Source organism: Podarcis pityusensis (genome assembly GCF_964106645.2).
Source record: "Podarcis pityusensis genome assembly, chromosome: 5".
In the NCBI taxonomy this organism is placed as follows: domain Eukaryota; kingdom Metazoa; phylum Chordata; class Lepidosauria; order Squamata; family Lacertidae; genus Podarcis; species Podarcis pityusensis.
This window is the reverse complement of record NC_138032.1, coordinates 91,166,095-91,182,936: the sequence shown is the minus strand read 5'-3', so window position 1 is coordinate 91,182,936 and position 16,842 is coordinate 91,166,095. Positions and strand designations below refer to the sequence as shown.

The 16,842-nt window shown below is 48.1% G+C and overlaps 1 protein-coding gene and 2 long non-coding RNA genes across 5 annotated transcripts in view; 2 read left to right on the top strand and 1 right to left on the bottom strand.

Annotated features, from left to right (window-relative positions):
- FGFR3 (fibroblast growth factor receptor 3) overlaps positions 1-6,806 on the top strand; it is a 64,283-nt gene extending 57,477 nt beyond the window's left edge. For all 3 annotated transcript variants that reach the window (XM_081005471.1, XM_081005470.1, XM_081005469.1), the window contains exons 15-18: positions 296-366; positions 769-906; positions 1,902-2,007; positions 3,988-6,806. In XM_081005471.1, coding sequence (XP_080861597.1) covers positions 296-366; positions 769-906; positions 1,902-2,007; positions 3,988-4,149 — 477 coding nt within the window. In that variant the 3' untranslated portion in view covers positions 4,150-6,806. The remainder of the gene's footprint in view (positions 1-295; positions 367-768; positions 907-1,901; positions 2,008-3,987) is intronic.
- Positions 6,807-8,782: 1,976 nt separating this feature from the next.
- On the bottom strand, positions 8,783-11,979 carry LOC308477318. Its single transcript, XR_013986481.1, has 2 exons — positions 11,634-11,979; positions 8,783-9,078 (listed from the first exon to the last, which is right to left on the bottom strand). It is a non-coding gene; the product is annotated as an uncharacterized lncRNA (long non-coding RNA).
- A 378-nt stretch (positions 11,980-12,357) lies between these two features.
- LOC308477300 lies at positions 12,358-14,389 on the top strand. Its single transcript, XR_013986464.1, has 3 exons — positions 12,358-12,517; positions 13,366-13,445; positions 14,231-14,389. It is a non-coding gene; the product is annotated as an uncharacterized lncRNA (long non-coding RNA).
- The last annotated feature ends 2,453 nt before the right edge of the window (positions 14,390-16,842 follow it).

Here is a 16,842-nt window from a genome sequence, read left to right as displayed (position 1 = left end):
GACAGCGTAGTGGCTAAAGCCTTCTCCCATGACCCCTTGAGGTGAGGTGAGGGATGTCGTATGACTTCAGGGCACTAAACACCTTGCACTTAAGGATGCAATTAGTATGAAGAGAAAGTAATTGTGGGCTGTGGGGGTCAAATAGCTTGATCAGTTCACCCATGTTCATTATTTGTTTGGCCTGGTCACTAAGGAAAATGTTTCAGGCTGGATTATAGTTGAATGTTCAGTTGGTGCCAGAATGGCTGGGTGAAATTGCTGATGGATCTTTCCTTTTCATCTCCCTAAATTACAGGGTCGACTGCCTGTGAAATGGATGGCTCCAGAAGCATTGTTTGACCGTGTGTATACGCACCAGAGTGATGTGTAAGCACTGCCCGCGGTTTTAAACAGCGAAAGCAAAAAAAGCGAAACACAAAAGTCATGGGAACAATTGTAATGCCAAGCTGAGACGGGATCTTGTCAATATGTGCATGAATAATTTTGAATTCACCGATGTAGTGGAAAACTTAACAAAGAGTAATAGACAGGCTGTCAGCTACCTGATTAAATGCTCATCTTAATTTCAGACTAGGTCTCTGGGATTTCTATTGAGCTGCCTCAACAGAGATCTGCAAGTGCCTAGTAAAAAAAAATATGGCTCAGGCAATTAGTCATTCTATTGATGACTTGTTAGCTGTGCATGGCTGCCCAGAAACAAAACAGAAGCCCCCACCTTCATCTCCTTTCCCAAAAGTCTCATTGAATTCTAAAACCTTTGGTTCCCAGATGGTCCTTCGGAGTGCTGCTATGGGAGATCTTCACTTTGGGAGGGTCCCCCTACCCAGGAATTCCAGTTGAGGAACTCTTCAAACTCCTAAAGGAAGGCCATCGCATGGATAAGCCAGCAAACTGCACCCACGATTTGTAAGTTGTCCGTCTGGAAACAACTTCCATTTTTGTAAGACATGTTTCTGAGTCTGAGGAGAAGGGGGTGTCTTTAATTCAACTGCTTCAGTCCCACATTCTCTCTCTTTGTGTATGTATCTCTTGGTGCCACCTCTACCTCAATCCCTGCTATGAAGGGTCTTCTTCCTGCTTTCATGTGCGCACACACACAGTAAAGGTTTCTTGATGTTTTGATAGCCACGTAAGGCTATTGCTATTCCATGATTGAGAGTTGGGCTAGACTCAAAAGTAGGGTGAAGTCAACCAACCAGCCATAGAAACTGCAGCTGATGCCTTCAATAAAATACTATAAGGCAGACTTACTTGCAACTGCAGTTTCTATAGTTGGCTGGTTGTCTTGACTCCATTTTGAGTCCAGCCCAACTCTCAGTCATGGCATAGTGAGCAACACAAACCTATTTTCCACCAGGCTTAGTTGGATTTTGAATGCACATGGAATGATTGTGAGCCGTGAGAACAAACCAAAGCACACAATAGAAATGAAAAAAGTGGGGAGGGAGGAGGAAAGAAAACATTGGTGCAGCTACTCCTTCTCCAATCAGTGGAAGGGACCAGGCTGGTCTCCTTCTTGACAGGACGATATTCCCGGGGGAAAGGCAGGCAGTTTCTCAGGGGCTCTTGGACTCTGGCCACAGTGTGCCTCCCTTCAGCTTCACAGTGATGAGTAGCAATGAGTGATTGAAACTCTTTTATTTCCTTTCATTTTAAGCCGACCGCTCTTTGGTGAATCATTAGAAAGTCCGGCCGTGTGTGTGCACATGATTCCATAAAAACAACGAACCGTTCCAGTCCTTTTGTCTGTTTTATATCTCTCGCTGCTGTTTCGTAGGATAGCGTTTGGCTCAAGCTTCGGTTTCACGGCCTTCCATTTCTTTTTGAGTGTAAGATTTTGGAACCCCGGCGAATGCCCATGTCCTTCCTAAACATTTGCCCTATATTCTCCCTTTCCCCAGGTACATGATTATGAGGGAGTGCTGGCATGCTGTTCCTTCCCAGCGGCCAACCTTTAAGCAACTAGTTGAAGACCTGGATAGAGTCCTGATAGTGACCTCAACTGATGTGAGTATTGCCTTACTTTCTGGCACGCTGGGGCTAATTTGCACCTGCCTCTCAAAGTTTAGATGCTTTATTCAAACATGCATGAGTCTTAAAGAAATAAAACCTGGATGTACAGTGGTACCTCGCAAGACGAATGCCTCGCAAGACAAAAAACTCGCTAGACGAAAGGGTTTTTTGTTTTTTGAGTTGCTTCGCAAGACGATTTTCCCTATGGGCTTGCTTCGCAAGACGGAAACGTCTTGCAAGTTTGTTTCCTTTTTCTTAACACCGTTAATACAGTTGCGACTTGACTTCGAGGAGCAACTCATAGAATGCGGTGTGGTAGCCTTTTTTGAGGTTTTTAAAGACTTTGGTGATTTTTGAAGCTTTTCCAAAACTTTCCCGACACCGTGCTTCGCAGGACGAAAAAAATCGCAAGACGACAAAACTCGCGGAACGAATTAATTTCGTCTTGCGAGGCACCACTGTACATTTCCAAAATATAAGATAAAAGACAAATAAAATAAAACCTACATACAGCAACAGTGTTTTGGGTAGTGTAGGCTCCTATGATGTAAGTCATGGGTCCTGCCTGCTAGCCTGCTCCCTAAAATATCGCTGGTGTGCTTATTTCTATATATTGGGTGCCTATTCTGGTTGCTTGGCAACATGTGCAAATGGCTTTAGATACGTATCAGGTCCATAAATTACCATATAGCATATATTCAGCACACAAAAAGCGGCAATTTGTTGTTGACAAAGGACAGCTGGACATATAAAGGGCCCCATTACCTTCAGTAGCTTAGGGCCTCATCAAACCTAAATCCGGCCCTGCCTGCAGCAAACTCTGCTCCCTTCTGCTTTGCCCCTGCCCCGTCTCGGTAAACTGCAATGGCGTGTGGCATTGTGGGAAATGAGGTCAGCAATGCAACCACTACCAGTGCTTGGAATCATCGCAGCCCTCACCACAGATCTCCATGGGCAGAGACCAGGGTATTTTGCAACCAAGATGTGGAACTCCCAGTTCTAACCTAATAATAATAATAATAATAATAATAATAATAATAATAATAATTTATTATTTATACCCCGCCCATCTGGCTGGGCTTCCCCAGCCACTCTGGGCGGCTTCCGAAAAAATATTAAAAAACTGTAATACATCAAACATTAAAAGCTTCCCTAAACAGGGCTGCCTTCAGATGTCTTCTAAAAGTCTGGTAGTTGTTGTTCTCTTTGACATCTGGTGGGAGGGCGTTCCACAGGGCGAGTGCCACTGCTGAGAAGGCCCTCTGCCTGGTTCCCTGTAACTTGGCTTCTCGCAGTGAGGGAACCGCCAGAAGGCCCTCGGTGCTGGACCTCAGTGTCCTGGCAGAACGATGGGGGTGGAGACGCTCCTTCAGGTCTACTGGACCGAGGCTGTTTAGGGCTTGAAAGGTCATCACCAACACTTTAAATTGTGCTTGGAAACGTACTGGGAGCCAATATATGTCTTTCAAGACTGTTGTTATGTGTTCTCGGCGGCCATTCCCAGTCACCAGTCTAGCTGCCGCATTCTGAATTAGTTGTAGTTTCCGGGTCACCTTCAAAGGTAGCCCCACATAGAGCGCATTGCAGTAGTCCAAGCGAGAGATAACCAGAGCATGCACCACTCTGGCGAGGCAGTCCGCAGGCAGATAGAGTCTCACCTGCGTACCAGGTGGCGCTAATAAACAGCTGCCCTGGTCACAGATTTGACCTGCGCCTCCATGGACAGCTGTGAGTCCAAAATGACTCCCAGGCTGCGCACCTGGTCCTTCAGTGGCACAGTTACCCCATTCAGGACCAGGGAATCCTCCACACCTGCCCGCCTCCTGTCCCCCAAAAACAGTACTTCTGTCTTGTCAGGATTCAACCTCAATCTGTTAGCCGCCATCCTAACCTAACCTAAGGCATGAGATATCACTACGAAAGCGTCACCGATTTCTCCCTCTCTTATTATCCGTGCCATTGTTCTTCTTGCAGGAGTACATTGACCTGTCGGTGCCTTTTGAGCAATATTCGCCTGCTGACCAGGATACCCAGAGTGCCTGCTCTTCAGGAGACGACTCTGTATTTGCACACGACCTTCTCTCCGATGAGCCCTGTCTTCCCAAACAGCAAGGAAACGGCATCATCAGGACATGATGGCAGACACCCGCAAGGAAGAGACTCGTGAATGTACGTTTTTGGGGAAGTCCGGGAGAAAAACCTGAGGGAGGATTTCATTGCTCTGCTCCGTGGCGCAGAAGATTTGTATTGCCGCGAAGCCGTACAAATTCCCCCCGTTTTGTTATTTGAAAAACCGAACCAGCGGCAGCACTGTTTGGTCCGAAGGAACAAATTTTGTGCAGGTTAGCAGCATTCAGGCAGAGAATGCCTTACCTAGAGGGTGCTGAACCCGCAGCCTCCAATCAGATTTCCACTGTGATTTTTTTGTGCCTGCAGTGCCAGGGTGGGAAGTGGGGTTTTTGTTTTTTTTTCATCTTTTAAAGAGAAAAGCACGTAAAGAATGTAGGAATTCCTTTTCAGAATGCAATCATCACATTAATCTTTTCGGTGGAGCTCGGAAGCCCCATTGCCTGCAGGGATTCATACATTTATGTAAATATATTTGGGAATATATAGATATATATTCACCATCCGCTTTGGAGGAATTTGAAAGCCATTCTGAAGAGTTCGCCGCTCTTAAAAAGTATTAGTCCACTTAAAAAGTTGCCTTGGATTGGCCACAGTGAAGAATTAGCTGCATCTTGCACTAACGTCAGGAACAGATTAAAATAATATATGCAGACAGGAAAGAACTTGACTGGAGGTGTTGCAAGGTGTAATTTTAAAAAAACGGGGGGGGGTCACTTTTTGTGTATGAGTGCATTGTGGTGAACTTGTTCTATATTTTCCCAGCGGGTTGCTTATATATTGTAAGCAGCGTTGGACCCAAATCTTGCTACGTGCTCTATTTATTTTTCTGACTTTCCAGTGTGTTTAGAAATTCTACAATGGGGCGTCAAATTTCTCGCAACGAATTTCCACAACCTTTTCCCCCAAAGGTTCTTTTCCTCTACCAGCAGATACTTGGAGAACGTAATTACGGGTACCTGTAAACAAAGCTCCTTTTAACGTATCACAAAAAGTTCCTATTCGCTCGCGTTGTTTTTATGTGTGTTTGCATGTGTGTGGAAACCATTAATGCAGCCGCTAGCCAGACGGAAAGAGAATTTCTACAAGACTGAAACCTTTCTATCTAGAACATACTGATTTAAGAGGGTGGTTGTGGTTTTTTATCTCGCCTGCTTTCTTGTGTTTTTAAAAAATTATATTTTAACATCATGTATATTTGTAAAATTATTTATAGATATTAACATATTCTGTTCCTCGGTTTAAATTGTTTAGTGTTACGTTAATTTTTTCACAAAATCTGAGGTTTTAACTTATTGAAAGTATGGGAAGATAAATTAATCAATATTTTTCTTCTGAGTTTGTGGGAAATATTAAAAGAATGTATAGCTGTACAGTCGTATAACAAATCACTGTTAATACTAGATTTTTCTTTTCAACTAAAACAAATAAGTTTTCCCTGGGTTGCAGTAAGTATATATGCATTCTGTAATACATTAGTGTTAAATCCAAACAGATGGCAGCAGAGATTATTTTTACTTCTGTGTAAGAACCAAGAAATCTTTCATCGCTTTTACCACTGTGCATTAAGGGAGGGGGTGGGAGTGAGTGCATTTTTTATATTTTTTGAATGAAGGTGTTCTTTGTGGTGGACTTGATGACAGGTATGCAGCGAAGCTGAAAGTTGACTGCAAATGATGAGTGTGTTTGAGGGGTTTTCCCCCCTCTTACCAGTCCCATTTATATTTTCCTGCTGGAGAAATGGGGATAAAATAATATTTAAATTATAAGTAAGGAAAGTTTGATTGTAGTCTTTGAGCCTAACATTTCATTTGGAAGGGGGGGGGGATGGCAACAGTGCCCAGTTTTGTACATTGAAAAACTATGTGTGCTAGACAATTCTGTCAAAGCACTTTCGATAACCAGGAGACATACAAAATGGAATAAGACCAATAGAATTGTAAATGCTAGGACCTTTTAACTCTTCCCACCACAGAGAAAGATGTCTATAGTGATCCTGAGATGTTTCTCTCTTCCATCTCCAGATCGTAAATTTCACTGAAGTAACAAGATAGTCCCCATTCCAGTTTGCTACTCATTCTATAATAAGGATTTTATCAAAATAGTTAATTTATAGTGAAGTTTCAAAGAGGTTTTTTAAAAAATAAATATATATATATATATATAGATTTATATAGATAACTACTTTTTGCAATAAAGAATTATTGTATTTTCCTACAGTGTATGCTAGTTTTGTACATTCCAAGAATCTGAAAAGTTGCTGTTCAATCCAGAACAATGTACAAATGTGTGCCTGAGTTCATTTAGATATTATAAATATATAAGCGTTATATATAAATATATATAATTTATTGAGTTTTTACAAAGATGTATTGTTGTAAACTTGCCCAGACTTTTAACATTCAGCTCTTATGCAATTTTATAGCCAGGATTTTAAAAGCTTAAACTTTTCTTTAAATCTTTTTTATGATTGCTATTATTCCTGCTGATTTCACAAGCTATACGTTTACATGATTTGATATTTTGAGGAAAAGCTTCTTTATCTTCTAGTTTCTGTATTATTATGTTTGCTTGGCAGCTGCGGCTGCTAAAAGATGTGAAACAAACCAACATTGCTTTGCCTTTGTTTGCCTGGCCTCAAAATAAAAAAGGAAAGTTGAATGTAATTTCGCCTCTCAATTCATTTCTCAGTCTCTAAAGAGTCTTTTCAAGAGCAAACCTTCGCTTTCGCATAGTATTTCATGTATCCAGTGGCGTATGAAGGTCAGGTGGTACCCGGTGCAGAAAATTTCTTGTCACCGCCCACATTGAAATTGTTAAAAGAAGGAAAAATAAGATACTTACAATTGCAAGTGTTATTTTCTGGTTTATTTACTTAACATTGTGAGCATAAGCACTTAAAATCTTTTTTTCACGATGAGAATTTCTTATGGATGATTTTTTTTTTACTTAATTTCGCCATTTTGCAGCCTGCTGTTGATGTGGGCTACAGGCAGCTAAGGTGCTTTGTGAGTACAACTTCAAAACACAAGCACCAGTGTGGATATGCCCCCACTCTTAAAAGAGCTGACCAAGAGGAGCCAGTGGCGGAGGAAGGGGGGTGTGGGCCGCCCCGAGTGTCATCAGGGGGGGGGGTAACAAAATGACAAAAATATGAGGGCGTGTTTTTTTTAATGGGCTCACAAAACTTTGGAGTTCAGTCAACAAACGTTACAAAACGTGGCTGGCACTCGGGCTGTCAACTTATAGATTTGAAAATAAGGGACCAGCAGCCTCGAAAATTAGGGATCAGCAGCCAAAATAAGGGATTTTGCTTAGCTTATATATAAATCTGGCACTCATGCTGCTTTTGCTGCGACTGACTGTGTTTTGCCGGGGGTTGGACTAGATGATCCTAAGGGTCTACAACTCCCACCAAAGAAGAGTAGCAGGCAAAACTGATGAACGACGTTGAGATGGCAAAGCTTACAGGCAGAATTAAAAACCAGGAAGAGGACCTCTTTAATAAAGAACGGGGAAAGTTTATAATTTAGTTGAAAAGCTATTGTAAAGAGTTACATACATTGGGAGGATTGACAGAAAACTTGTAGTAAAAATTTGAACTATGGATGGACAAATGATTTATAAAAATAGAGTTATGAAAGGGATGCAGAGGGGGAAATCACTACATTAAGATGCTGCACTGGTTGGAGGGGATGCTAAGCAGCACGGTGGGGCTGCTGTCGTCCTGGGGCGAGGAGTTCCATCGGCCCTTCCCCACCTGAGAGAGAGAGAGACCCTCGCCCACGCCGCCCGCGAGCCCGGCATGAGGCGGTGGTGGCGCCACCACGGCCCTGAAGCGCCACCCTTCTGAGTCCCTCCCTATCCCCTCCTCTTCCTCCTCCCTCAGGCCGCCTCCTCAGCCGCCGCTGCCGCCTCCAGCTTCCCCTGGCAGCGCGGCAGAAATCTTGCAAGAGAGGGGCTGCCTGCCCGCCCGCCGCCACCCATCTCCTCACAATGTGTCCCTGAGGGGGGAAAGGGAGAGACGGAGATGCGGCAGCTCGTGCGCGCGCTCTCTCACACGGCATTGGACCCCAAGCCGCTGCTTCCCTCCCGAGCCGGGCAAGCATGAAACCTGGGAAATTTAAGGGACATTATCAATAAGGGACAGCAGAGGGACACGGCGCCGGGATAAGGGAGTTTCCCGCCAAATAAGGGACGGTTGACAGCTATGCACTGGGCGCCACACTGCAGGGGCCGGCACCTACCGCAGGGCCTGCCGCATGCATCTCTCACGGGAGTGACGTAGTGACTTGAGGGCCTCCAGGCTCCGCGCTGTCTGGAACGGCAGTGTGGGACTTGCACCTGCCCTCCACCTCTCCCTCAGCCACCCTACAGCTGAGGGGAGGTGGCGGAGAGGCTCCACGCAGCGTGCCCCGCCCCCATGGGCAGCTTGCCCCAACCCCGGCTGCAGGGCACACATTCCGCACTCGGCACCCGAGCAGCTATCTACGCCGCTGAGAAGAGCCCTGCTGAATCCCATCTAGAACAGAATGCTGTTCTCACAGTGGCCAGCTAAACGCCTACAGGAAACCCCCAAAACAACAACAAACCTCTGGTTACGTGAAGCATATTCAATAAACACCCAAGACGTAACAGGCTGTACGTTTGAAAAAATAATATATACTATTCATTACATTGAATTGTAGATTTCAACAGAAGTCGCTCATAAAGTTCAACGGAAAAAAGTAGAAGACCCAGTGGATCAGTTCATTCTCTAATCAGTTTATGCATAAGGTCCATATATGTGAAAGTGTCTATTCCACCTGGCTGTTCATAGAGTCCAACAATCCACACAAAAGGTTGTTGCAGTTCCACAGAATCCTTTCACAGTCTTAAGACAATATTTCCGGAATATTAGCCTTGTTTCACCGTCTTGGGCTTCATCAGTAGTACAAACTCCAGGTAATGCAAATAAATACAATACTGTAATCTCACACATTTTTACAGCAAAAATTATATAAAAACCGTAAACAACTGTACATACCATATATGATAACACAGGACAGTGGATCTTATAGCATAGTAGTAGATGCTGTAAGCAGAAACATTTACAGAGTAGAGTTATATGGAGAACCACAATACTGATGCCTTGAGGAAACCCTCAAGCATATACTTTCCTATACATGAATAGGCAATCTAAGGCCCGGGGGCGGGGGCTGGATCTGGCCCAATCACCTTCTAAATCTGGCCTGCGGATGGTCTGGGAATCAGCGTGTTTTTACATGAGTTGAATGTGTGCTTTTATTTAAAATGCATCTATGAGTTATTTGTGGGGCATAGGAATTTGTTCATTTTTTCCCCCCAGAATATAGTCCGGCCCCCCACAAGGTCTGAGGGACAATGGACCTACCCCCTCCTGAAAGTTTGCTGAACCCTGTTCCAATACATACTTACCCACCAGCAGGATCTTGCACCTTTGCTGGGGCTATGTACACACCTTTGAAAGGCACGATATTATTGCATCATATATCTGTGTGTGTGTGTGTTATTGTTGTTGTTTAGTCGTTTAGTCGTGTCCGACTCTTCATGACCCCATGGACCAGAGCACGCCAGGCACTCCAGTCTTCCACAGCCTCCCGCAGTTTGGTCAAACTCTTGCTGGCATCTTCAAGAACAGTGTCCAACCATCTCGTCCTCTGTCGTCCCCTTCTCCTTGTGCCCTCCATCTTTCCCAACATCAGGGTCTTTTCCAGGGAGTCTTCTCTTCTCATGAGGTGGCCAAAGTATTGCAGCCTCAGCTTCAGGATGTGTGTGTGTGTGTGTGTGTGTGTGTGTGTGTGTGTGTGTTTTAACATATCATTTTCAACACTAATTAAACATACTTTTACATCTTATTCATTTTTTTTGACTTCCATCAATCCTGTCTGAAAATTTTCCAATCTAATCTCTTACGGTATTATTGCATCTTGCCCTCTCCCCACCCCACTTGTGCGGCAACTGAAATGTCTATGGGTGCTTCCAGCTGGGGGTGCTTCCTCCCAGCTTCCCCACACGCCGCCCCTGCCCCTGCTACGCCACCCAGAGCCTCTCAGCGGCCTGGCCTGCCCGCCCCCTGCATGTCACTGGTGCTCTTTGCATAGGCGGTGCTCCCCGCCGGCAGCCCCCTTTACAGGTTCTCCCCTCACACCAGCCGAGGCCAGAGCAGGAGCGCGAGGAGAGGCAGGCATGCAGTGCGCCACAGCCCCGCGTCCTTTCGCCCCCCTCCTCTTCTTTTCCCTCCTCCTCCTCCTGCAATAGCAACAGTGCCACCACCAGCATCACCTTCAGTTGCTCTGAGGCAGCTGCCCAGGCAGGAGTGGCGTGGCGCAGCGTCCCTTACCTTGGAAATTTTTTATTTATTTATTTTAAAAACACATATTTTTGCCATTTTGTCACCCCCTCAGTGATGACACCCAGGGCAGCCCACACACCCCTTCCTACGCCTCTGCCTTCAGGTGTCTTCTAAAAGTCAGATAGTTGTTTATTTCCTTGACATCTGACTGGAGGGTGTTCCACAGGGTGGGCGCCACCACCAAGAAGGCCCTCTGCCTGGTTCCCAGTAAGCTCACTTCTTGCAATGAGGGAACCACCGGAAGGCCCTCGGAGCTGGACCTCAGTGTCCGGGCAGAACGATGGGGGTGAAGACGCTCCTTCAGGTATACTGGGCTGTTCAAGGGGCAGTGCTGGATTAAGCCCTGTGGAGGCCCCTTGGCGGTCAAAATCTGGGTGGGGGGTAGGCCTTGTGCATACGCTGGAATAAAATTGAACTAACAAAGCTTGGTTGTCGTTTTCTTTCAAGATCAAATCAATATTATTTTGATCCATTGTGGGACCCCAAAGAGTGTGGGGCCCATAGGCCGGTGCCTACTCTGCCTATTTGGTAATCTGGCCCGGCCCCTTTGGCTGCAGGAGAGAGAAGAAACGGAAGTTGAGGGACGCCTCCTGATGCGCTGCAGCTGTTCCCCACAATGAAATGGAAGGCTCAACATTTGTCAGGCACTTTTGGATGCTCAGCAGCCCTGTGTGGTTACAACAACCCTGTCAAGTAGGCCAGTGCTATGCGCTCCCCAAATTGCAGCTGAATCCCTCGCAGATTGGCATCCAACCTCTGCTTAAAAGCCTCCAAGGAAGGAGAGTCCACCACCATCCCAGAGAGTCTTACCATCAGAAAGTTCTTCCTAATGTTTAGTCCTAATCTCCTCTCCTGCCCTCCCCTCTGGAGCAGCAGAAAACAAGCTTGCTCCCTCTTGCAGCCCTCAGATATTGGATATCAGATATGGCTCTCCTCTCTCCTCTCGGTCTCCTCTTCTCCAGGCTAAAGATACCCAGCTGCCTCAACCGTTCCTCATCAGGCTTGGTATCCAACTGCCTCAACTGTTCCTCATCAGGCTTGGTTTCCAACTGCCTCAACCATTCCTCATCAGGCTTGGTTTCCAGACCCTTCATCATCCTGGTTGCCCTCCTCTGCTTACCTTCCAGCTGCTCAATATCCTTCTTCAACTAGCCTGCACTGACTGGCAACAACTCTCTGGGGTTTTGGATGGAGGGGACATTTGCAGCCCGCCCCCCGGAGATGCCACCCAGGACAGAAGACCTACATGCAAGGCAAATGGTCCAATCCTGTGCTATGGAGACCTCTGGCCTGCCTTGAAGGATGTGGGGATGGTCTCACTTTGGAAATGGGGCTGCAGGAAGAAGGGTGTGAAATGCCGACATGAATCTGTTGAGAGAAGATGCAGCCCAGCTGCAGGCGGAACAGCAGGTGCCTCCAAGTTCTGACAGTGGAGCATCCCCTCTCAGGAGGGGCCAGGGCCAGGTGGGGGGTTGCCACGGTGACAAGGATCTGCCCTCCTTTGTGACATCACTTGCTTCTCCCTTAAAAGCCACACACTTGCAGGAGGCCATTGTGGGTTAGTAGTGAAGCGGGTTGAGTAGTAGAGAGATGTGATGGTGGTGGCGGTTGGAGATGATAAGGAGAGGTGTTCACTTGATTGTTATTTTGATTGTTATGTGATTTATTACTTTTATTTGATTCATTTGATTTTATTTATTTTTATTTTATTATTTTACTTTTTTATTTTAACACTTATTTTTCTTTTTTCTTTTACTTTTTGGTTCTTTATATTCATATTTTTTATTTTACATTTTTATTTTGTGCACATTTTTTATATATTTTGTATATATTTTGTGCATAGAGGAGTAGTTAGCGGTAAGTGTAGGGTTAGGGCAGGGGTTAGGCTTAGGCTTAGGGCTGCGGGTGGGGATGGGGTCAGAGTTAGGCTTGGGTGGGCATTTTAGATAGTTAGCTAGTTTAGAGAGGAGGGTGGGAATTTTCTGTGAACAAAATGTGCAGACTGTAAGTAGCATTCCTTTGTTTTATTTTGGTCTCCTGGGGGCGGGGTGTGAGTCCTGGGGTCCCCTGCACAGCCTTAGCTCTCTGGAAATCAACCCGGCCAGTCTTCTCCAGAGAGCTCAGCTCCTCCACACTCTTTCCCTGCCTTCCCCTTTTCTCTCCCCTCTCATCATTTACATTTACTAGGACAGTCCTAGCCCACTTTCCTCCCAGGAGCTCAAAGTGGCCTTCATGGTTCTCCCTGCCACCAATTGTTGTCTTCACAGCAGCCCTGCAAAGTAGGCTAGGCTGGCCCAAGGTCCACCAGGGAGCTTCATGACTGAGTGAGGATTCGAACCCTGCTCTCCCAGGTCCTCCTAGTCCAACCCTCCAACCACCACACCTCTGCCTGGCTCCATTTTGCATCTCTCCAGTTGCCCCATGACCTTGGCCTTCTCCCCCTTCCTGGGGGTCTCTCTGGCTCCAAGGAAGACCCCACCCCCTTCCTCATGTTCTGCTCCTCTTCTGGGATACCTTGATGCTTGGAGGACCCTCCCAGGGGTCTCCACCCTCTCCAGGAAGGGCAAGGCTGTCCTAAAACAATGAAGCAAAGCAGCCCTTTAACAGCTGGCAATGCCTGTCTTTCCTTTGGGCTGGAGCTCTTGAACCCAGAGCACTTGGGGGCTCCTTTCTCTCTATGCCAGCCCTTTGTGCTCTGGGCTGCGTCTTTCCAGCTCTGGTGATGCCCTTTCAGGTCACTGAACGGCAGAGAGATGGAAGGAATTGGGCCAGACGCCCCTCCTCACACACAAACGCCCCCAAGAATTGGGACTGCCGACTTCTGAGTCGCTCTCTCTGCTCGTCTCTTCTAGGTTCAGGTGCTTAAGATGCCTGATGGGCCACAGCAATAGGGTGGCTCCCCTGCAAGGCCCGGAGCAGCCTGTGGCGTCAGGTGAGCAAGTGGCTGTGGCGTTTGCACAGAGCCCCCGGTTGTTCCACGGACTATTGACCCTGCACCACCACGGCTTATCTCTTCCACTGCCCCCAACCAGTTTTCCCCAGTAATATATTCAGACTCAGTCAGGTTGCAACGGATTAACAAAGATTCCAGGTTATTGTGAACGCAAACAAGTTTTAAATACTTTGAAACACTGTAATCCGATTCTCTCTCTCTGTCTCTAACTCACTCTGCCTCCCACCCACAAGAAACCAACCGAACTAACTGCCCAAGGCCCTGTGTTGAGCCTTAAGCAGTTAGGCTCGGCCCCTGGGCTTTCTTACTGGTCAGCCTATTAACCCTTTCTCTCCCCCCCCCCACTAGGACATCTCCATCATGAGTGGGCAAACGCCACAGTGGCCCTCCTTTTTGGGACAGGGGAGGGCAGGAATGGGCTGGGGGGGCAGCAAGTAAAAAGATGCACAGAACCAGACGGCTTGATCCGACCCAAGGTCCATCTGGGCCAGCGTCTGGAAACGTCCCCCCCCCCAGCAACCACCCCGTTTTGTGGGGTCCGATGGAGGAAGCAGGGGGCTGGGCTGTGGAGCAAGGCGGGGGGGGCAGTTGTCAGCAGGAGGGGCACCTTCCCTGGGGAGCCATGTTCTGGGGGCAGGAGGCCAGGATTGGCCCCCAAGGCCTGGGGTGTCCCTTCCCTGTAGTAGGACTTTGAAAACTCTTGGAATAGCCTTGCCAGGGGCTCAGGGACGAACTCACCTGTCCCCATGTCCTTCTCTTTGCAGATGTGCTGGGGTTCCACATCCCTTCCCTAGCGGTGAGTATTGGATAAAATGAGAGCAGAGAGCGGATCCCTCAGACCTGCCCCCCGCTGCCTGGGCTCTTTGCCCCCCACTCTGCACTCTCAGATACGGAGGAGCCCTCCCCCCACGAGGAACTGATAGCCTGACTTCTGCATTTCAGCTTCCATCCCCCCAAGACCTGGGGCCGGATCCAGCCCAATCGCCTTATAAATCCGGTCCACGGACTGTTCGGGAATCAGCGTGTTTTTACATGAGTAGAATGTGTCCTTTTATTTAAAATGCATCTCTGGTTTATTTGTGGGGCATAGGAATTTGTTCATTATTATTTTTCCAAAATATAGTCCGGCCCACCACATGGTCTGAGGGATGGTGGACCGGCCCACAGCTGAAAAAGGTTGCTGATCCCTGCTCTGGTTTGACTTACCTACTCTGCTCCCTAGCCCTGCAAGGACGAGAGGACAGTGAAGTTAAATGGAGGCAGGTCCATAAACATAAAACATGGCACGCACACACACACACACCCCGAGTCCTGGGAATTGTAGTTTGTTAAGGATGCTGGCAATCGTGGCTCTGTGAGGGGGAAACTTTGGGGGAAGTGTTGTTGTTGAGTCGTTTAGTCGTGTCCGACTCTTCGTGACCCCATGGGCCAGAGCACGCCAGGCACTCCTGTCTTCCGCTGCCTCCTGCAGTTTGGTCAAACTCATGCTGGTAGCTTCGAGAACACTGTCCAACCATCTCGTCCTCTGTCGTCCCCTTCTCCTTGTGCCCTCCATCTTTCCCAACATCAGGGTCTTTTCCAGGGAGTCTTCTCTTCTCATGAGGTGGCCAAAGTATTGGAGCTTCACGATCTGTCCTTCCAGTGAGCGCTCAGGGCTGATTTCCTTCAGAATGGAGAGGTTTGATCTTCTTGCAGTCCATGGGACTCTCAAGAGTCTCCTCCAGCACCAATGTGCTTTAAATGTACTTTGGATGTGTTTTAAATATATGGTGTGGATCTGACATAAAAGTTTTAGGGCAGCACAGTATGAGACTGTAGCAGCGGCGGAGGAAGCCTCTTGGGCACCTGGGGCAGCGTGCCCAGGGGTGGGATGAAGCACCCATAGGGGTGGGGCACTGTGTCCATAGGGACGGAACGGGGTGCACAGCATCCCACGCTGTCCCCATGGGCGCCGCGGCGCCCCCCGTCCCTATGGACGCTGTGCACCGCATGCTGTGTCATCCTGTGCTGTCCCTATACGTGCCACGGGGGGCACGGCGCTCATAGGGAGGAGATGGGGTGTGCAGCGGGGCCTCAGCCACCCTATAGCTGGAGGGGAGGCAGCGGGCAGACAGTGGAGCCTGCAGGCCCGAAGACATGTGGCTCATGCACACTGCAGGCCTCGTGGTGATGAGTGCCACCCGCCATTTTGTCACACACACCCCCCCCATCAGGGTGACACCCGGGGTAGACCGCACCATCCGCACCCCCCTTCCTATGCCCCTGCAGGTACAGTCATACCTCATGTTACGTTTGCTTCATGTTACTCTGCTGGTCCCGAGGGTTAACCGTGTGGCGGGGTCCGAGTCCAGTCCGAGGTCGAGGATGTGGTATGGAGGCTGTCCGTCAAAGCTGAAGCTGGGTCCAAGGCAGGGAGTCGGGTGAGGTCAGGAACTCTGGCAGAAGAGCAGGACAGGGTGCAGGCAGGAACAGGCTACCAACAATGTTGCTCCCGCAACCTGGGACTGGGGCTGGCTGGCTTTTATCTGCCCCGAGGCATAGGGTGGTCCCGGTCCACAGGTGACTCGCCTCTCCTGGCCTGGAAGCGAGCACTCCTCCTGCGGGAACTTAGTTCCCTCCGCCTCTCTGCCCTGAGCCTCTGCAGCTCAGGAGAGGCTGGAGGGTTACTGGACCCAGAGGCAACCTCAGCTTCCTCTGACGGGGCTGAGAGTGGAGCACCTGCAGGCAATGGTCCTCCATCACCTCAGGAGCCAGAGCAGACTCAGCTGGTGCCTGCACCTGAGGATCCAGCACAGGTGAGGACCCTTCAGACTCAAGCCCCAGCCCCAGCTCAGCTGGTTCTGGAGGCGGGGAATCCTGTGCAGGCTGGGATTCCTCAGGTTCAGTCTCCGAGTCTGAATCCCAGGCCATCACAGTTACGTTCTTTCAGGTCACATCCCGCAGTGACCCGGAAGTACCAGAAAGGGTTACTTCCAGGTTTCTCCTCTCGCGCATGTGCAGAAGTGCAAAATGACATCACGTTCACGTGCAGAAGCGTCAAATCGCAACCCGTGCGTGCGCAGACGCACCGCTGCGGGTTGCGCTCTTTTCATGTTGCGAACGGGGCTCTGAACGGATCCCATTTGCAACCAGAGGTACCACTGTATCTAGATGCATCAAAATTAGAATACTTCAGACAAGGGATGTTTTAAAACTATGCCCATGAGTAGTGTGGAAGGTGTGGAAATGGAGAATAAAGCAACCCATCGTCATATTATAAAAGAGGGAATCTTTTCATCGTCACATGGGAAAGATTGAAAAAGCACAAGATGTTGGATTAGGCTAGTGGTCCATCTGGTCCAGCTTTCTTTTATCACAATGGTCAACCAGATGTTGT